This window comes from Doryrhamphus excisus, chromosome 19 (assembly GCF_030265055.1).
Source record: "Doryrhamphus excisus isolate RoL2022-K1 chromosome 19, RoL_Dexc_1.0, whole genome shotgun sequence".
In the NCBI taxonomy this organism is placed as follows: domain Eukaryota; kingdom Metazoa; phylum Chordata; class Actinopteri; order Syngnathiformes; family Syngnathidae; genus Doryrhamphus; species Doryrhamphus excisus.
The window spans coordinates 1952501-1975000 of record NC_080484.1 but is presented as its reverse complement, the minus strand read 5'-3'; the positions used below and the strand labels follow the sequence as shown (position 1 = coordinate 1975000).

Here is a 22500-nt window from a genome sequence, read left to right as displayed (position 1 = left end):
AAAAAGTAACAATATTTAACATGAAAAATTACGAAAATTAAGTAAAAATCACATAAAAAATTCAAATGATAAAAAAATGACTCAATACATGAATAATACCTTACACAAAATAAGAAATGACAACAATAATAGTAATAAATAGTAACAAAAAAGTAACAAATAAAATACCTCATTAAATGTAAGAATAAATAATATATTTCACATAATAATAACAATAGTTAAAAAAATTAAATATTAAAAAATGAAAAAATATTATCATAAAATAAATAAAATAATAATAAAAACGAAAAAAAACAAAAATAACAAATAAAATACTTAATTAAATGAAAGAAAAAAATAATATATTTCACATAATAATAACAATAGTTAAAAAAATAAAATATAAAAAATGAAAACATAATATAATAAAATCAATAAAATAATAATAAAAAAAACAAAAATAACAAATAAAATACTTCATTAAATGAAAGCCTAAATAATATATTTCACATAATAACAACAATAGCTAGCATAATAAAATACAAAGAAAATGAAAGCAACAATAAAATTAAAAATAAAATAAAATAAAATAAAATAAAATAAAATAAAATAAAATAAAATAAAATAAAATAAAATAAAATAAAATAAAATAAAATAAAATAAAATAAAATAAAATAAAATAAAATAAAATAAAATAAAATAAAATAAAATAAAATAAAATAAAATAAAATAAAATAAAATAAAATAAAATAAAATAAAATAAATCTGTCTATATGTGCCCTGTGATTGGCTGGCGACCAGTCCAGGGTGTACCCCGCCTCTCGCCCCAAGACAGATGGGATAGGCTCCAGCACCCCCGCGACCCTCGTGAGGAAAAGCGGTAGAAAATGAATGGATGAAAATAAAATAAAATAAAATAAAATAAAATAAAATAAAATAAAATAAAATAAAATAAAATAAAATAAAATAAAATAAAATAAAATAAAATAAAATAAAATAAAATAAAATAAAATTAAATTAAATTAAATTAAATTAAATTAAATTAAATTAAATTAAATTAAATTAAATTAAATTAAATTAATCTGTCTATATGTGCCCTGTGATTGGCTGGCGACCAGTCCAGGGTGTACCCCGCCTCTCACCCCAAGACAGCTGGGATAGGCTCCAGCACCCCCGCGACCCTCGTGAGGAAAAGCAGTAGAAAATGAATGAATGAAAATAAAATAAAATAAAATAAAATAAAATAAAATAAAATAAAATAAAATAAAATAAAATAAAATAAAATAAAATAAAATAAAATAAAATAAAATAAAATAAAATAAAATAAAATAAAATAAAATAAAATAAAATAAAATAAAATAAAATAAAATAAAATAAAATAAAATAAAATAAAATAAAATAAAATAAAATAAAATAAAATAAAATAAAATAAAATTTGCATGTTGCATGAAATGACAAAAGGTTTTGGCGCAACCCAGCGGGCCAACCTACTTCTTTGGTTTCCTGGGTGAGATGTCGAGAGCCGGACCGGGCGCCGTCATGTCCTTGGGGAACATGTCCACCCACATCTCAATCCGCCCCTGACGCAGAGCAAACACAGCACAGCCATTCGTCAGCACGGTGTCGGTGGCGGCGGCGGGGGCGGCCATCACCGCGGTACCTGTTCGATTCCCGGTTTATCAGGGTGGAGCAGCGGCCTGGTCTCCACGTGCTCCGGTACCAGCTTGCAGCCCACGCGGGGGATTTCCTCCCAGTGCTTGAGCACGGTCAGCGCAAGGTGTTCGTTGGTCTGCTTCTTCAGACCTGACGCACATCATCGGGCCTGTCACTCGTGGGGGGTGTGGGGGGGGGGGGGTTCTCACCGCGGACAAAGAAATCAAACGTACCGTTTTCATCCTCGATCTCCGTGGGAGCCATGAAGACCCGGTTCTCCACTTTCACCCTGCCGCCCGGCCCGTAGTGGGGCCCGTCCAGCTTGCCGTCCTTGCACAGCTTGGCCAGGATCTGCGTGGGTTTCATGGGGTCCCGCCAAATGTTGTAACCATGGCTACGGAGCAAACATAAGTTCCTCGCAATCAGCTAAATCCTTCCATTTACAAATATATAAAAAAAAAAAATAATAATAATAAACATACATAAACAAACACACAAATAATAATAAACAAAGCATGACTGACAAAAAAGCAAAAATAAAAAAAGTCACAATATTACAAAAAGAACATTTACAAAATTATTTAAGAAGAAAGTAGAAATTTGGAAAATTAAAAAAAAAGCAAAAATATGAAAAAGACAGAAATAATTTGTGTTCATTTTTTAAATAGAGATAAACCAAATATGGAAAAAATAATAATACTGATAATAATAACAAAATAATAACTGATAATTATCTATCAAAGTGAATTTATTCACAAATTTCAAATAGAAATAAACTTAAAAAAATAATATATATATCATAATATATATATAATATTATTATAAAAAAGACAGAAATTTGAAATATGAAAAAGACAGAAATTTGTGTTCATTTTTCAAATCCATTGAATAGAAATAAAAAGACAGAATTTTTTGTTAATTAAAAAAATTTATATATATATATATATATAAATATCATAATATATATCATATTATTATAATATTATATGTATTCATAATAATATAAAGTATTAGAAAAATTATGATGTGTAAAAAGTTCCAGTATCATGTTAGAATAATAACTATTAAATAAAAGTTGTAAACTATTAAAGTTATTAACTATTAATAACTAAAAAATTACAAAAATATTACAAAAAATATTACAAAAAGAACATTTACAAAATTATTTAAGAAGAACGTTGAAATTTGGAAAATTAAAAAAAAGCAAGGAAACCTTTGTTAATTTTTCCAATCTATTGAAGTGAATTTATTCACAAATTTCAAATAGAAAAAAATATAAATATAAATATAAATATAAATATAAATATAAATATAAATATAAATATAAATATAAATATAAATATAAATATAAATATAAATATAAATATAAATATAAATATAAATATAAATATAAATATAAATCATAATATATATAATATTATATGTATTTATTATTTGTATTTATAATAATATAAAATGTTTGGAAAATTATGATGTGTAAAAAGTTACAGTACAAAATTATTTAAGAAGAAAGTTAAAATTTGGAAAATTAAAAAAAAAAATATGAAAAAGACCGAAATTTGTGTTCATTTTTCAAATCCATTGAAGTGAATTTATTCACAAATTTCAAATAGAAATAAACTAAAGAAAATAATATATATATCATAATATATATAATATTATTATAATATTATATATATTTATAATAATATAAAGTATTAGAAAAATGATGATGTGTAAAAAGTTACAGTATCACGTTGGAATAATAATGTTGAAATAATGACAAAAAATATTACAAAAATAACATTTACACATTTTTTTAAGAAGAAAGTTGAAATTTGGAAAATTTAAAAAAAGTAAAAAATATATATAAAAAATTAAAAAATAACATATATAAAAAATATGAAAAAGACAGAAATTTGTGTTAATTTTTCAAATCCATTGAAGTGAATTTATTCACAAATTTCAAATAGAAATAAACTAAAGAAAATAATATATATATTATAATATATATAATATTATATATATTTATAATAATATAAAGTATTAGAAAAATGATGATGTGTAAAAAGTTACAGTATCATGTTGGAATAATAATGTTGAAATAATGACAAAAAATATTACAAAAATAACACTTACAATTTTTTTAAGAAGAAAGTTGAAATTTGGAAAATTAAAAAAAGTAAAAAAATATATAAAAATATATATATAAAAATAAAAAAATAACATATATAAAAAATATGAAAAAGACAGAAATTTGTGTTCATTTTTCAAATCCATTGAAGTGAATTTATTCACAAATTTCAAATAGAAATAAACTAAAGAAAATAATATATATATCATAATATATATAATATTATTATAATATTATATATATTTATAATAATATAAAGTATTAGAAAAATGATGTGTAAAATGTTACAGTATCATGTTGGAATAATAATGTTGAAATAATGACAAAAAATATTACAAAATTAACATTTACAAATTTTTTTAAGAAGAAAGTTGAAATTTGGAAAATTAAAAAAAGTAAAAAATATATAAAAATATATATAAAAAATTAAAAAATAACATATATAAAAAATATGAAAAAGACAGAAATTTGTGTTCATTTTTCAAATCCATTGAAGTGAATTTATTCACAAATTTCAAACAGAAAAAATTAAAAAAATATATATCATAATATATATATATATATGTATTTATTATTTGTATTTATAATAATATAAAATGTTTGGAAAATTATGATGTGTAAAAAGTTACAGTACAAAATTATTTATGAAGAAAGTTGAAATTTGGAAAATTAGAAAAAAACAAAAATATGAAATATTTGATACTAATATACAGTATCATGTTGGAATAATAATAATTTACAAAAATATTACAAAAATAACATTTACAAAATTATTTAAGAAGAAAGTTGAAATTTTTTGAAAATGAAAAAAAGCAAAAATATGAAAAAGACCGAAATTTGTGTTCATTTTTCAAATCCATTGAAGTGAATTTATTCACAAATTTCAAATAGAAATAAACTAAAGAAAATAATATATATATCATAATATATATAATATTATATGTATTTATAATAATATAAAGTATTAGAAAAATTATAATGTGTAAAAAGTTACAGTATCATGTTGGAATAATAATAATAATTTACAAAAATATTACAAAAATAACATTTACAAAATTATTTAAGAAGAAAGTTGAAATTTAGAAAATGAAAAAAGCAAAAATATGAAAAAGACAGAAAATTTGTGTTCATTTTTCAAATCCATTGAAGTGAATTTATTCACAAATTTCAAATAAAAATAAACTAAAGAAAATAATATATATATCATAATATATATAATATTATTATAATATTATATTTATTTATAATAATATAAGTATAAGTATAAGTAAGTGGAATAATAATGTTGAAATAATGACAAAAAATATGACAAAAATAACATTTACAAATTTTTTTAAGAAGAAAGTTGAAATTTGGAAAATTAAAAAAAGTAAAAAATATATAAAAATATATATAAAAAATAAAAAAAATAACATATATAAAAAATATGAATAAGACCGAAATTTGTGTTCATTTTTCAAATCCATTGAAGTGAATTTATTCACAAATTTCAAATAGAAATAAACCAAATATGGAAAAAAATAATAATACTGACAAAAAAGCAAAAAAAAAAAAGTATCAATCCGTGCTAGTAGACCACCACAACGTATCCCTGGGGGATACTGCGGTGTGTACGGTGCTTACGTGGCGTAGCCGCAGGTGATGCCGCACGTGGCTCTGTGTTTGCTGTAGAAGCGGTTCTCCAGGTCCAGCTTGGTCTCCCCGATCAGGTCGTCGGTGCCCACCAGGTCCCAGTCGTAGATGGACACGGTGAGGGTGGAGTCCATGGGGAAGGTGGCCTCCATGTCAAAGGACCTGGACAGGAAAGACGTCGTTTTGCGTTACTTTTTCCCGCCTCGGCGTTGTTGGTCCTTACTTTCCGAAGAGAGGGTTGAGCTGCTTGGAGATGTAGTTCTCCTTGTCCTTCACTTCCGACCTTCCCAGCCTGATGGTGACGTACGGGTCGGCTTTCCCGTTGATGTCGGCGGGGTGCAGGTCGGTGGCCTGCGGCGGCAAGAAAGCGGCGAGGGTGACATCTTGGACAAAACACATCCTTCCATCTTCTCACTGGTCCTGCGGCTCACCCTGATGATGTACACTCGCACCAGGACGTTGATGGGATCGTTGTGAGGAATGTTCTGGAACATTCCCATGTTGGAGTCAAAGTCTCTCGGATGCTCCTCCGACACTTTGTACATGCACATGGAGCCCTGATGGAACATTATGGCAATTTGCATTTTTTTCCTCCTAATATTCACCCTATATTTATGTCAAATTATATATATTTTTCCTCATAATATTCACCCTGTATTCATGTAAAATTATATTTTTTTCCTCCTAATATTCACCCTATATTCATGTCAAATTATATTTTTTTCCTCCTAATATTCACCCTATATTCATGTAAAATTATATTTTTTTCCTCCTAATATTCAACCTATATTCATGTCAAATTATCATATTTTTTCCTCCTAAAATTCACCCTATATTCATGTAAAATTATCATATTTTTTCCTCCTAATATTCACCCTATATTCATATAAAAATATAAATTTTTCCTCCTAAAATTCACCCTATATTCATGTCAAATTATCATATTTTTTCCTCTTAATATTCACCCTATAATCACATAAAATTATAAATTTTTCCCTCCTAATATTCACCCTATATTCATGTAAAATTATCATATTTTTTCTTCCTAATATTCACCCTATATTCATGTAAATTTTAATTTCTCCTCCTAATATTCACCCTATATTCATGTAAAATTATATATTTTTTCCTCCTAATATTCACCCTATATTCATGTAAAATTATCATTTTTTTCCTCATAATATTCACCCTATATTCATGTAAAATTATCATTTTTTTCCTCCTAATATTCACTTTATATTCATGTAAAATGATGACTTTTTCCCCCTAATATTCACCCTATATTCATGTCAAATTATTATATTTTTTCCTCCTAATATTCACCCTATATTCATGTAAAATTATTATATTTTTTCCTCCTAATATTCACCCTATATTCATGTAAAATTATTATATTTTTTCCTCCTAATATTCACCCTATATTCATGTAAAATTATTATATTTTTTCCTCCTAATATTCACCCTATATTGATATAAAATGCTGACATTTTCCTTCTAATATTCCCAATTCAACGTATCGAACGTGAAGATTGTGTTTTTACTTTGAATTTCCCAACGATCCTGTCTTCGTCCGTCCCGTTTTGGTCGTCGTCATCGCCGCCTTTGCCCCTGAAGAGGTTGAAACTGTGCAGCCAGTCCTCAAAACTGTCAAAGTCACTCTCCAGCTCCTTGGGGTACACCTTTAGTGTTGGGGAGGAGGAGGAGGAGGGGAAGACAAAAAGAGAAGAGCTTGAAGCCAAATGTTTGGCGGTGCGTTCAATGACACGACGTACCTTCAGCTCATCCAGCTTGTTTTTTTTCTTCTCCGTCGGATCCACGGCCGCCTTCTTCTTGTCCTTCTTCCCTTTGCCTCTCTTGGTGCCTTTTACACGAGAGTCATCAGGATTCATGTCTGAGTTAGCCATGAAGAAGGGGGGGGGGCAAAGGGGGCGGGGCATGGGTGGGGGGAGGGGGCGGAGCTACGTCAAAAAGAAGCACAATGCTGCAGACATGAATTCCAACATGAAAGTTGCCAAAGCACTGAATCGGTCTGCCATGTTTCATGCTAGCTCTGTTAGCTTTTTTTTTTTTTTTTAGCTAGCATGCTACTTCCTGTTTACTTCCTGGAACATTGGGACTTAAACTTCCTGTTCTAATTTCTTTTTCCCTAATTGACAACTTTCATGGCGGCATATGGTTGATGTGGGAGGGGCCAAATGCGGGTCTTCGGATTCATGTCAGCGGTCTCCACGGACATATTGGGGAGTCCCAAGTACTGCCAGGAGGAACACAGCCACATGTTGTTAGTCAAACTAGATAAACAAGTCACATGACTCTTTTGGAATCCCTCCATGCACTACAAGGAAGAGTCCTAGAAGTCCTAGAAAGGACTAGAACTAGGCCACCCCAAAATGACTAGAATGAACAGGTGGTACTATGCCAACAATAAAGTCTTGTTTTTCCACAAACATATTTTTTATCAGGCAATTTTCTCCAAATTGGTTATTTTTTTTTACTGTAAAATGAAATGAAATGAAATGAAATGAAATGAAATAAAATAAAATAAAATAAAATAAAATAAAATAAAATAAAATAAAATAAAATAAAATAAAATAAAATAAAATAAAATAAAATAAAATGAAATGAAATGAAATGAAATGAAATGAAATGAAATGAAATGAAATGGAATAGAATAGAATGTATGAATGAATGAATAAATAATATAAAATAAAATTTTAAATAAAATAAATAAATAAATAAATATATAAATATAAAAATAAATAAATAAATACATAAATAAAATAAAACACATTTTTATTTTATTTTAAGGCATTATACTAGAAGAAAAAATGCACAAGTGTACCAAAATAGAGATGCAATATTAAGAGAAAAAAGGCATAATTCCTGCATAAAATAAAATAAAATAAAATAAAATTTTATTCATCCAAAATAGAGATGCAATATTAAGAGAAAAAAGGCATAATTCCTGTATAAAATAAAATAACATAATATAAAATAACATAATATAAAATAAATGAATGAATGAATAAATGAATGAATGAATAATATAAAATAAAATTTTAAATAAAATAATAAAATAAATAAATAAATAAATAAATAAATAAATAAAAAAACACACTTTCATTTTATTTTAAGGCATTATTATAAAAAATACAGAGAGTTGCAATATTAGAAGAAAAAATGCACAATAAAATAAAATAAAATAAAATCTTTATAAAAATTATTTATTAAATTATTTATTAAATTATGTATTTTAATAAAATTTTTATTTTATTTTATTTTATTTTATTTTATTTTATTTTATTTTATTTTATTTTATTTTATTTTATTTTATTTTATTTTATTTTATTTTATTTTATTTTATTTTATTTTATTTTATTTTATTTTATTTTATTTTATTTTATTTTATTTTATTTTATTCTATACAGGAATTACGCCTTTTTTCTCTTAATATTGCATCTCTACTTATGTACACTTGTGCATTTTTTCTTCTAATATTGCAGCTCTCTGTATTTTTTATAATAATGCCATTTTTTCTCTTGATATTGCAACTCAATCTTTTGTATAATTATGCTTTTTTTCCCTAACATTGTATTTTTGTATACTTATTGTCGTATTGTTGCAATTTCATTGTTATAAAATGAGTCCATTATTTGTGTAAAAATATGACTTTTTCTTGGAAAATGATGGTTAATTCTACTACTTTTTGGTATTTTTTTTTTAGTGTGGTCCTTAATGAAATGTTCCTGATTGTAAGTTGAAGCACTTGTACCTCCTCCGTCCGCCAGGTCCATGTCCTCTTTGTCTTCGGAATCTGACAGCGCCCCCTCTTGGCCCTTAAGTGCCTGCACAGCGTGAGAGTATTAGTAGTAGTACACGATATCACCACTCTTAGAAACTGGACCTCACCTCCGTCAGGGTCTCAATGGAGGCAAAATATTTGGACCACCAGTCCAGCATGCTCTCATCCAGTCCATCATCTTCCATCTCGTCCCCCTTCTTCCTCTTCTTCTTTTTCCCTTTGGCGTCCTTCTCGTCCTCCTTGGTAGACAAAGTGCATCCTGGGAAAGAGTTCAACGTCTCGGACGCTCGCCTCCACGTTTCTTACCTCAACTTTGACCACAGCGTCCGAACCCTACGTGGGAAAATCACACAGGATGTTGGGGTGTGCTGGCCACAATATTAGGTACACCTGACGTGACAGCGTCAAGCTGGTGCAGGTGTACCTAATGAATTGGCAGAGATGGGAAAACTCACAGAGTCTAATTTGACCACGGTGTCCATCTTCTTAAAAGTGGATTCGGGCTCCATGTTGACCACCACGATTTCCTCTGAAAGGCAGCAAGAGATGTTTCATTTGCAACGTCCAACAGCCATTCCGTTGTACAGCTATTCTGCCCTTTTTCTCCTAATATTGCAACGTCATTTTTATATACAGGAATTATGCCTTTTTTTTCTCTCCTAATATTGCAACGTCATTTTTATATACAGGAATTATGCTGTTTTTCTCCTAATATTGCAACGTCATTTTTATATACAGGAATTATGCCTTTTTTTTCTCTCCTAATATTGCAACGTCATTTTTATATACAGGAATTATGCCTTTTTTTCTCTCCTAATATTGCAACGTCATTTTTATATACAGTAATTATGCTGTTTTTCTCCTAATATTGCAACGTCATTTTTATATATAGAAATTATGCTGTTTTTTTCGAATATTGCAACTTCATTATTGTATACAGGAATTATGCCTTTTTTTCGCCTAATATTGCAACGTCATTTTTATATACAGGAATTATGCTGTTTTTCTCCTAATATTGCAACGCCATTTTTATATATAGAAATTATGCTGTTTTTTTCGAATATTGCAACTTCATTTTTGTATACAGGAATTATGCCTTTTTTCTCCTAATATTGCAACTTCATTTTTGTATACAGGAATTATGCCTTTTTTCTCCTAATATTGCAACGTCATTTTTATATACAGGAATTATGCTGTTTTTTCCGAATATTGCAACTTCATTTTTATATACAGGAATTATGCCTTTTTTCTCCTAATATTGCAATGTCATTTTTATATACAGGAATTATGCTGTTTTTCTCCTAATATTGCAACATCATTTTTATATATAGAAATTATGCTGTTTTTTCAAATATTGCAACTTCATTTTTGTATACAGGAATTATGCTTTTTTTCTCCTAATATTGCAACATCATTTTTATATACAGGAATTATGCTTTTTTTTCTCCTAATATTGCAACGTCATTTTTATATATAGAAATTATGCTGTTTTTTTCGAATATTGCAACTTCATTTTTGTATACAGGAATTATGCCTTTTTTCTCCTAATATTGCAACTTCATTTTTGTATACAGGAATTATGCCTTTTTTCTCCTAATATTGCAACGTCATTTTTATATACAGGAATTATGCTGTTTTTTCCGAATATTGCAACTTCATTTTTGTATACAGGAATTATGCCTTTTTTCTCCTAATATTGCAATGTCATTTTTATATACAGGAATTATGCTGTTTTTTCCGAATATTGCAACTTCATTTTTATATACAGGAATTATGCATTTTTTCTCCTAATATTGCAATGTCATTTTTATATACAGGAATTATGCTGTTTTTCTCCTAATATTGCAACATCATTTTTATATATAGAAATTATGCTGTTTTTTCAAATATTGCAACTTCATTTTTGTATACAGGAATTATGCTTTTTTTCTCCTAATATTGCAACATCATTTTTATATACAGGAATTATGCTTTTTTTTCTCCTAATATTGCAACGTCATTTTTATATATAGAAATTATGCTGTTTTTTTCGAATATTGCAACTTCATTTTTGTATACAGGAATTATGCCTTTTTTCTTCTAATATTGCAACGTCATTTTTATATACAGCATTTATGCCTTTTTTCTCTCCTAATATTGCAACATCATTTTTATATACAGGGATTATGCCTTTTTTCTCTCCTAATATTGCAACTTCATTTTTGTATACAGGAGTTGTGCATTTTTTTCTCCTAATATTGCAACGTCATTTTTATATACAGGAATTATGCCTTTTTTTCCTCCTAATATTGCAACATCATTTTTATATACAGGAATTATGCCTTTTTTCTCTCCTAATATTGCAACGTCATTTTTATATACAGGAATTATGCTGTTTTTCTCCTAATATTGCAACGGTATTTTTGTATAATTATGCCTTTTTTTCTCTTAATATTGCAACTCTATTTTGGTACACTAATGCATTTTTTCTTTTAATATTGCAACTCTCTATTTTTTTTTTTATAATAATGCCTTTTTTCTCCTGATATTGCAACCCAATTTTTGTATAATTATGCCTTTTTTCTCCTATTATTGCAATGGTATTTACTATGTACAATTATGCTGTTTTTCTCCTAATATTGTAACTTTATTTTTTGTATAATTACGCCTTTTTTCTCCTACTATTGCAATGGTATTTATGTATAATTATGCTGTTTTTCTCCTAATGTTGTAACTTTATTTTTTGTATATATATGCCTTTTTTCCCTCATAACATTGCAGCTTAATTTTTTTTATTACAACTTTTATCTCGCAATATTTCAACTTTATTTGTGTAAAATTACCAATTTCTTTTCATAATATTGCAACTTCATTTTCTCTAGTTATGATTTTTATCTCATAACATTGCAACTTTATTTTTCTATAATTCTCCTATGATCTGATATGAAAGACAGGGTACCCGTGGTGGACCAGTTGTTGGCCTGCTTGTCTGAGGGTCTGTAGATGAACTTCCTGAGGCTGGTGACGGCGTGCGAGCCCACCAGGGTGTAGCGGCCAAATGCCCTGCAGTCCACCACTCGGATGTTGAGGGGCGGGTGCAGCAGCTCGTTCTCCGGCAAATCCTGACAAAGACATTTTTATCAGAATATTTATAAAATTATCAAATTTGTCACATTAACGACTTCATTCGTGGAAAAGATGACAATTTTCTGACAAAAGCACGACTTTGAAATATGGCTTTTTTTTTGGTAATTTGGTCATTTTTACAAAAACTTTATTTTTCAATAATTAGGATTTTTGGCTCATATTATTGCAACTTATTGCAACTGGCTGTGGGCAACCTCCCGCAAGATTTGAAACATCATGAGTGGTCAGCATTTAGCGGCTTTAGCTAGGTCTGCATGTGCTTTTGCAACATTGGTTCAATACGCTGGCTAATAGAAAGAGAGAGGGGGGGAGCTTTGGTTTCCTTTCCACTTTCTCATGCACTCCACATCATGACGCACCTGATAAAATAAAATAAAATAAAATAAAATAAAATAAAATAAAATAAAATAAAATAAAATAAAATAAAATAAAATAAAATAAAATAAAATAAAATAAAATAAAATAAAATAAAATAAAATAAAATAAAATAAAATAAAATAAAATAAAATAAAATAAAATAAAATAAAATAAAATAAAATAAAATAATTAGTCTCAGACACCATTGGTGGTAAATGAAATTGAAGTAAATGAAACATCAGACGCTAACAGTAGCATAAAATAAAATAAAATAAAATAAAATAAAATGAGATTAAATTAAATTAAATTAAATTAAATTAAATTAAATTAAATTAAATTAAATTAAATTAAATTAAATTAAATTAAATTAAATTAAATTAAATTAAATTAAATTAAATTAAATTAAATTAAATTATTAGTCTTAGACACTATTTGTGGTAAATGAAATTGAAGTAAATGAAACATCAGACGCTAACAGTAGCATAAAATAAAATAAAATAAAATAAAATAAAATAAAATAAAATAAAATAAAATAAAATAAAATAAAATAAAATAAAATAAAATAAAATAAAATAAAATAAAATAAAATAAAATAAAATAAAATAAAATAAAATAAAATATAATATAATATAATAAAATAAAATAAAATTAAATTAAATTAAATTAAATTAAATTAAATTAAATTAAATTAAATTAAATTAAATTAAATTAAATTAAATTAAATTAAATTAAATTAAATTAAATTAAATTACTAGTCTCAGACACCATTGGTGGTAAATGAAATTGAAGTAAATGAAACATCAGACGCTAACAGCAGCATGAAATAAAATAAAATAAAATAAAATAAAATAAAATAAAATAAAATAAAATAAAATAAAATAAAATAAAATAAAATAAATAAAACTAGACTAGACTAGACTAGACTAGACTAGACTAGACTAGACTAGACTAAATTAAATTAAATTACATTAAATTGTCAGAAGTACACAACAGCATGAAAACATCATAGCTAAATACTACAATAGAAAAACTTTGAACATATTTCCGCGTACAGGATACTCACTCATGTAATATTATATAATATAATACACACACCACTTCAAAGTACTTGACGAGAGTGCTGAAGTTGGGGTTCTTCCTGTAGTTGGGGATGAGTGCCGACTGGACCCCCTTGCCGGCACATTCTATGTCCACACGGGGGCGGTCCACCTGAGCCAGATTGACTCTCTTCAGGTCCCTCAGGCCCCAGAACAAGACCTGGATCCCACAGTACACGCATGCAGTCAAGTCTTATGCAGTACGAACACAGTACGCTGTTAAGTTTTCATCCTTTACCTCAATCCTGTACTTGCTGAGTACTGGTCTGATTCCCAGCGGAACAGGAAGAAGCGGGCCGCGGTCCATATCGGCAGGACCCTCAATGGGGGGAAGGTCAGCTTTGCCGTTGGGGCCGATCTAAGGAATCGTTCCAAACTTACGTACTTCCTGGTTGATAATAAATCAAACTTTTTTTTAAAAGGTCCAACCTGCAGGAGCTCAAACGCCGCCAGCATCTCCCCAGCCATGCCGTTCCCTCGGTAGATCTGATAGTACTCCAGCTGAGGGGGGAAGCGTGGGGGTCCGTAGTGCTCCTCGGCCATCTTGACCACCGGCTTGGCGAAGGTTCTGCCCATGAAGTCCGCTTTGCCCTGGAAGACCGAATAAAAACCCACTTCAAACAGCTTGAAAGATGTCAACATTTCAAAATAATCATATTTTGTAATATGTTACTGTAGTTATTATTTGTTATGATTCAGTTTTCAATTCAATTTTGAATTTAAAATTTTTTAAAAATTTTATAATTTTTAAAATTTTTAAAATTTTTAAATTTTTAAAATTTTTAAATTTTTAAAATTTTTAAATTTTTAAATTTTTAAATTTTTAAATTTTTAAAATTTTTAAAATTTTTAAATTTTTTAAATTTTTAAAAATTTTAATTTGGTCCCCAAATTAAGATTTAAGCGCCTTTTCTGAGTGCCTTTGGTGCAATATTTCAAAAATCCACATTTAAAAATATTAACTCGAATGCTAGATGGAACACAGGACCTTCCAATTATTATGTTGCATAATTAACTATGAATTACATGTTTTTATGTATTTTTAAAAAATGAAATGACAAGATAAAAATCCAGTAAAATAATATAATGTACTCTAAATAAACATAAACAATTAATTAAAAATTAAATATTTTTTTATACATTTTACTATATTATTATAATAATCAATCATATTTTAAAAATCATATACTAGTGCAATTATGATTTGCTTTTCTTAAATATTTCAGTTCCCAAATGTGGCATCATTTTGTGCTTTGTGATTTCTTAAAATTATTGTTACAGTTTTATGTTATGATACTGTCAATATGTTGACATTATTAAAATGAAAATTAAAATATTCCATTCCTACAGTATATATTTCCAAGTATTTTGACGGAAAAAAACAGCTATTGTTAGGAATGGAACATTTCCCTGCTTTATCATGTATTGTTCAAAGCAGAGTGAAAATATTCCATTCCTACAATATATATTTCCAAGTATTTTGATGACAAATAACAGCTACTGTTAGGAATGGAACATTTCCCTCCTTTATCATGTATTGTTCAAAGCAGAGTGAAAATATTCCATTCCTAGTATTATATATTTCCAAGTTTTTTGACGACAAATATCAGCTATTGTTAGGAATGGAATATTTCCCTTTTTTATCATGTATTGTTCAAAGCAGAGTGAAAATATTCCATTCCTAGCAGTATATATTTCCAAGTATTTTGACGACAAATGGCAGCTATTGTTAAGAATGGAACATTTCCCTCTTTTATCATGTATTGTTCAAAGCAGAGTAAAAATATTCCATTCCTAGCAGTATATATTTCCAAGTATTTTGATGACAAATAACAGCTATTGTTAGGAATGGAACATTTCCCTCTTTTGTCATGTATTGTTCAGAGCAGAGTGAAAATATTCCATTCCTAGCAGTATATATTTCCAAGTTTTTAGACAACAAATAACTGCTATTCTTAGGAATGGAACATTTTCCCTCTTTTATCATGTATTGTTCAAAGCAGAGTGAAAATATTCCATTCCTAGCAGTATATATTTCCAAGTATTTTGACGACAAATAACAGCTATTGTTAGGAATGGAACATTTCCCTCTTTTATCATGTATTGTTCAAAGCAGAGTGAAAATATTCCATTCCTAGCAGTATATATTTCCAAGTTTTTAGACGACAAAGAACTGCTATTCTTAGGAATGGAACATTTTTATAATAATTAATAATATAATTATTAATGACAAATTGTTAATTAATTTAATTATTAATAGTTAAATAACGTAATTATTAATTTTTATTTAATTATTAATTATTAATGATTAATTATTAATGAATTTATTTATTAAAAAATAACAAATTTAATTATGTTGCTTAATTAATTTGTAATTTGTAGGGAAACTATTCCATTCCTAACAACGACTTTGTTTTTATCTGTGCAATTTTTACGAAGATTATTAATAATAATAAATTAATGTAATTATTAATGACAAATGTTTAATTAATTTAATTATTAATAGTTAATTAACGTAATTATTAATTTTTATTTATTAATTATTAATTAATTTAATTATTAATTAGTAATTATTAAAATTTAACCAATTTAATTATGTTGCTGAATTAATTTGTAATCTATTGTATTTTTTTCTTCCATGGCCATATTTGTTGAAATACGTGGAATACGTTCGATTTAATAATTGTAATTATTAAATAAATAATAAATAAATAATAATAAAAAATAAATAAATAAATAAATAAATAAATAAATAAATAAATAAATAAATAAATAAATAAATAAATAAATAAATAAATAAATAAATAAATAAATAATAATTAAATTATTATTATTCTATGACTAACAATAACAATAATAATAGTAAAATGTAGTATATGCTGGGGTAGTTGACTCATGAGTGAAACATGGCTTGAGATGCGCATGTTTCCAGGTTGTACCTTACTGTACTGTACTGTACTGTACTGTACTGTACTGTACTCATAAAAGCAACGGAAACAAATAAATAACCAGTGAACTGCAAGACAGCTGAATTGACGCCAAGACGTCCAGGTATTTCCTCCTGAACGTGTCAACGTCCGCCTCCCTTGCAGTCAGTGGTTACGAAGATCTGCCATGGTCTTCCTGCCCACGCGTGTGTGGAAAATAAAAAATAAAAGAAGAACAACAAGACAAAAAGGAATGCAACAGGCACAAGCGGGTCGTTTGGCAGCTTCCTGTTCCTCTTGCATGCCTTTTTTTTTTTGCAACACAACCAAGACGTTTCACACGCTACTTATCCACAGGGTCATCCGAAACAATCGCGTTATTGTCCAGGGCAAGTGTAAAAAAAATCACCAGTCAGCAAAATTCATTCTTTGCTCGTGATCTTATGATTAGGTACACCTGCACCATGGAATCACACAATTTACACAATGCTTATTTATTCATAGAATATTTTGCTCATTATTATAGCATAGGAAACCTGTTTACCGCCTTCTAAATATGCTTTAAGAAAATCATAATTATAAAAAAATGACGTGGCAATTTTAAAAGAAAAAAAATATTATTATTAAAATAATTATAGAAATATTAAGTTGCAATATTAAGAGGAAAAAAAATCCAATTCTAAAAAAAATAAGGAAAAATAATAAGGAAAAAAATCATAACCATCAAAAAATAAAATTGTAATATTACAAGGGAGAAAAAAATCATAATTATAGAAAAATTAAGTGGCAATTTACAAGAAAAAAGTCATAATCATAAAAATATTAAGTTGCAATATTAATAGAAAGAAAATTCCAATAAAAAAAATAAGTTGTAATATTACAAGGAAAAAATCATAACCATCAAAAAACTAAGTTGTAATATTACAAGGGAGAAAAAAAAGTCATAATTATAGAAAAATTAAGTGGCAATTAACAAGAAAAAAGTCATAATTATAGAAATATTAAGTTGCAATATTAAGAGAAAAAAAATTCCAATTCTAAAAAAATTAAGTTGCAATATTACAAGGAAAAAATCATAACCATCAAAAAATTAAGTTGTAATATTACAAGGGAGAAAAAATCCTAATTATAGAAAAATTAAGTGGCAATTTACAAGAAAAAAGTCATAGTTATAAAAATATTAAATTGCAATATTAGGAGAAAAAAATTCAATTTAAAAAAAATTAAGTTGCAATATTACAAGGAAAACATCATAACCATCAAAAAATTAAGTTGTAATATTACAAGGGAGAAAAAAAATCATAACTATAGAAAAATTAAGTGGCAATTTACAAGAAAAAAGTCATAATTATAGAAATATTAAGTTGCAATATTAAGAGAAAAAAATTCAAATTTTAAAAAAATAAAGTTGCAAATTACAAGGAAAAAATAATAACCATCAAAAAATTAAGTTGTAATATTACAAGGGAGAAAAAATCCTAATTATAGAAAAATTAAGTGGCAATTTACAAGAAAAAAGTCATAGTTATAAAAATATTAAATTGCAATATTAGGAGAAAAAAATTCAATTAAAAAAAAATTAAGTTGCAATATTACAAGGAAAACATCATAACCATCAAAAAATTAAGTCGTAATATTACAAGGGAGAAAAAAATCATAACTATAGAAAACTTAAGTGGCAATTTACAAGAAAAAAGTCATAATTATAAAAATATTAAGTTGCAATATTAAGAGAAAAAAAAATCAAATTCTAAAAAAATTAAGTTGCAATATTACAAGGAAAAAATCATAACATCAAAAAATTAAGTTGTAATATTACAAGGGAGAAAAAAATCATAATTATAGAAAAATTAAGTGGCAATTTACAAGAAAAAAGTCATAATTATAGAAATTTAAGTACCAATATTAAGAGAAAATAAATTTAAATTACAGAAAAATAATTATGAGGAAAATTCCCGATCAGAGAAAAATAAAGTTGCAATATTATAAGAAAAAAATCATAACCATAGAAAAAGTTTGAATATCATGAGACAAAAATCATAATTATAGAAAAATGAAATTGCAATATTATGAGACTAAAAATCCTAGTTATAGGAAAATAATGTTGCAATTTTCATGACAAAAGTCCTAATTATTGAGAAATAAAATTGAAAAATAATTATAATAATTTTTTATGCTTGAAAATGCTTCATTTAGAAAAAAACATTTTTTCTTAGATATGTATTTTTTTTTTACGAATAATAGTCCGTATTCAACAATATTCAACAAGCCCCTAGTACTGAAATAAATAGTGCAAGTGTACCTAATGAAGCGTCTGGTCAGTGTCATTCCAAGGAGCACGTCATAGATGTTCTTCTCCCTTCTGGAGAACACTGACCTGGACGTATGGATGATTGGAATCTTACCACCGTGTCTTGATCGTAGAGCTCGATGACAATTATCGGCGGGTCGTCTCTCAGCTCGCTGGCCTCGCCGTACAACTCCACGTTCTCGAAGAGCAGCAGCTGATCCCACGTCGGGCACAGCGTCTCGGGCAGCACCTTGCCAAGGGACAGCAAGGATTTTTAGTCACATAATATTGCAACTTTTTATATAATTTGGATTTTTTCTCATAATATTGCAACTTTATTTTTCTCTAATCGTGATTTTTCCTGATAATTATTTTTTCTATAATTTTATTAATATATATTAATATATATTACTTATATTATAATATATTATGTATATTAATATATTAATAATTAAAATGTATTTTTTCTTAATATTGGGACTTAAATTTCTATAATTAGGACTTTTTTCTTGTAAATTGCCACTTAATTTTTCTATAATTATGATTTTTTTTCCTCCCTTGTAATATTTTAATTAATAATAATTTTAATTAATTAATAATTTAATTTAATTTAATTTAATTTAATTTAATTTAATTTAATTTAATTTAATTTAATTTAATTTAATTTAATTTAATTTAATTTAATTTAATTTAATTTAATTTAATTTAATTTAATTTAATTTAATTTAATTTAATTTAATTTAATTTAATTAATTTTTGGATGGTTAAGATTTTTTTCCTTGTAATATTTACTTTATATATATATATAAAATATATAACTTCAGTTTTTTAGAATTTGAATTTTTTTTCTCTTAATATTGCAACTTAATATTTCTATAATTATGATTTTTTTCTTGTAAATTGCCACTTAATTTTTCTGTAATTATGATTTTTTCTCCCTTTTAATATTACAACTTAATTATTTGATGGTTATGCTTTTTCCTTGTAATATTGCAACTTAATTTTTTTAGAATTGGAATTTTTTTCTCTTAATATTGCAACTTAATATTTCTATAATTATGATTTTTTTCTTGTAAATTGCCACTTAATTTTTCTGTAATTATGATTTTTTTCTCCCTTTTAATATTACAACTTAATTATTTGATGGTTATGCTTTTTTCTTGTAATATTGCAACTTAATTTTTTTAGAATTGGAATTTTTTTCTCTTAATATTGCAACATAATATTTCTATAATTATGACTTTTTTCTTGTAAATTGCCACTTAATTTTTCTATAATTATGATTTTCTTCTCCCTTTTAATATTACAACTTAATTTTTTGATGTTATGATTTTTTCCTTATAATATTGCAACTTAATTTTTTTAGAATTTGAATTTTTTTTCTCTTAATATTGCAACTTAATATTTCTATAATTATGACTTTTTTCTTGTAAATTACCACTTAATTTTTCTATAATTATGATTTTCTCTCCCTTGTAATATTACAACTTAATTTTTTGATGGTTATGATTTTTTTCCTTGTAATATTTACTTTATATATATATATAATATATATAATATTATTATTAAAATGACTTTCTTTCCCTTGTAATATTACTATTGTAATATTACAACCTATTTTTTTCATCCATCTATTACTCGACTACATGGAGACCAATCATGAGGCGATGGCCGATGCCGTTCCCAGCAAATGAGGAAGTGGTAACGTTGTTGTCCCCCTCACCTCTGTGACTTGGCTCTGCGTGGAGAAGAAGACGCGTGCGAAAGGATCCGACAGTCCGGTGCTGTCGGCGGCGAAGAGGCTTCGGGCTTGGTACATGTGAACCCTCAGCTGGAAGATCTGCTTCACTAAAAATTAAATTAAATTAAATTAAATTAAATTAAATTAAATTAAATTAAATTAAATTAAATTAAATTAAATTAAATTAAATTAAATTAAATTAAATTAAATTAAATTAAATTAAATTAAATTAAATTAAATTAAATTAAATTAAATTAAATTAAATTAAATTTAATTAAATTAAATTAAATTAAATTAAATTAAATTATTGCACATTCAGTCAAATGAATAATATTATTACTGTTTGTAAAAAAAGTTTTATGTTAATATTATTGCCAGTATATTAAATAACGTGCAATATCATCCAATAAATGGTGGCCGAGTGGTTTGCGTAAATTAAATTAAATTAAATTAAATTAAATTAAATTAAATTAAATTAAATTAAATTAAATTAAATTAAATTAAATTAAATTAAATTAAATTAAATTAAATTAAATTAAATTAAATTAAATTAAATTATTGCACATTCAGTCAAATGAATAAAATTATTACTGTTTGTAAAAAAAAACAAAATAAGTTTTATGTTAATATTATTGCCAGTATATTAAATAACGTGCAATATTATCCAATAAATGGTGGCCGAGTGGTTTGCGAAATAAAATAAACTAAACTAAAATAAACTAAAATAAACTAAAATAAAATAAACTAAATAAACTAAAATAAAATAAACTAAATAAAATAAAATAAAATAAAATAAAATAAAATAAAATAAAATAAAATAAAATAAAATAAAATAAAATAAAATAAAATAAAATAAAATAAAATAAAATAAAATAAAATAAAATTTAATTTAATTTAATTTAATTTAATTTAATTTAATTTAATTTAATTTAATTTAATTTAATTTAATTTAATTTAATATTGCACATTCAGTCAAATTAATAATATTACTACTGTTTGTAAAAAAATGTTTTATGTTAATATTATTGCCAGTATATTAAATAATGTGAAATATAATCCAATAAATGGTGGCCGAGTGGTTTGCGTAAATTAAATTAAATTAAATTAAATTAAATTAAATTAAATTAAATTAAATTAAATTAAATTAAATTAAATTAAATTAAATTAAATTAAATTATTGCACATTCAGTCAAATGAATAACATTATTACTGTTTGTAAAAAAAACAAAAAATATGTTTTATGTTAATATTATCGCCAGTATATTAATTAACGGGAAATATAATCCAATAAATGGTGGCCGAGTAGTTTGCGTAAATAAAATAAAATAAAATAAAATAAAATAAAATAAAATAAAATAAAATTAAATTAAATTAAATTAAATTAAATTAAATTAAATTAAATTAAATTAAATTAAATTAAATTAAATTAAATTAAATTAAATTAAATTAAATTAAATTAAATTAAATTATTGCACATTTAGTCAAATGAATAACATTATTACTGTTTGTAAAAAAAACAAAAAATAAGTTTTATGTTAATATTATTGCCAGTATATTAATTAACGTGAAATATAATCCAATAAATGGTGGCCGAGTGGTTTGCGTAAATAAAATAAAATAAAATAAAATAAAATAAAATAAAATAAAATAAAATAAAATAAAATAAAATAAAATAAAATAAAATAAAATAAAATAAAATAAAATAAAATAAAATAAAATAAAATAAAATAAAATAAAATTAAATTAAATTAAATTAAATTAAATTAAATTAAATTAAATTAAA

At 25.4% G+C, this 22500-nt stretch overlaps 1 protein-coding gene across 1 annotated transcript in view; it reads right to left on the bottom strand.

The window, feature by feature from the left end:
- Positions 1 to 22500, bottom strand: part of LOC131106963 (otoferlin-like) — a 44070-nt gene that overhangs the window by 2853 nt on the left and 18717 nt on the right. The window contains 18 exon segments of the mRNA XM_058056536.1: positions 1471 to 1559; positions 1640 to 1782; positions 1866 to 2026; positions 5369 to 5539; positions 5601 to 5728; positions 5809 to 5934; positions 6919 to 7056; positions 7150 to 7238; positions 9150 to 9222; positions 9287 to 9418; positions 9486 to 9512; positions 9635 to 9708; positions 12118 to 12280; positions 13758 to 13919; positions 13998 to 14119; positions 14122 to 14350; positions 19092 to 19226; positions 20700 to 20824. Of these exon segments, the coding sequence (XP_057912519.1) occupies positions 1471 to 1559; positions 1640 to 1782; positions 1866 to 2026; positions 5369 to 5539; positions 5601 to 5728; positions 5809 to 5934; positions 6919 to 7056; positions 7150 to 7238; positions 9150 to 9222; positions 9287 to 9418; positions 9486 to 9512; positions 9635 to 9708; positions 12118 to 12280; positions 13758 to 13919; positions 13998 to 14119; positions 14122 to 14350; positions 19092 to 19226; positions 20700 to 20824 (2287 nt within the window).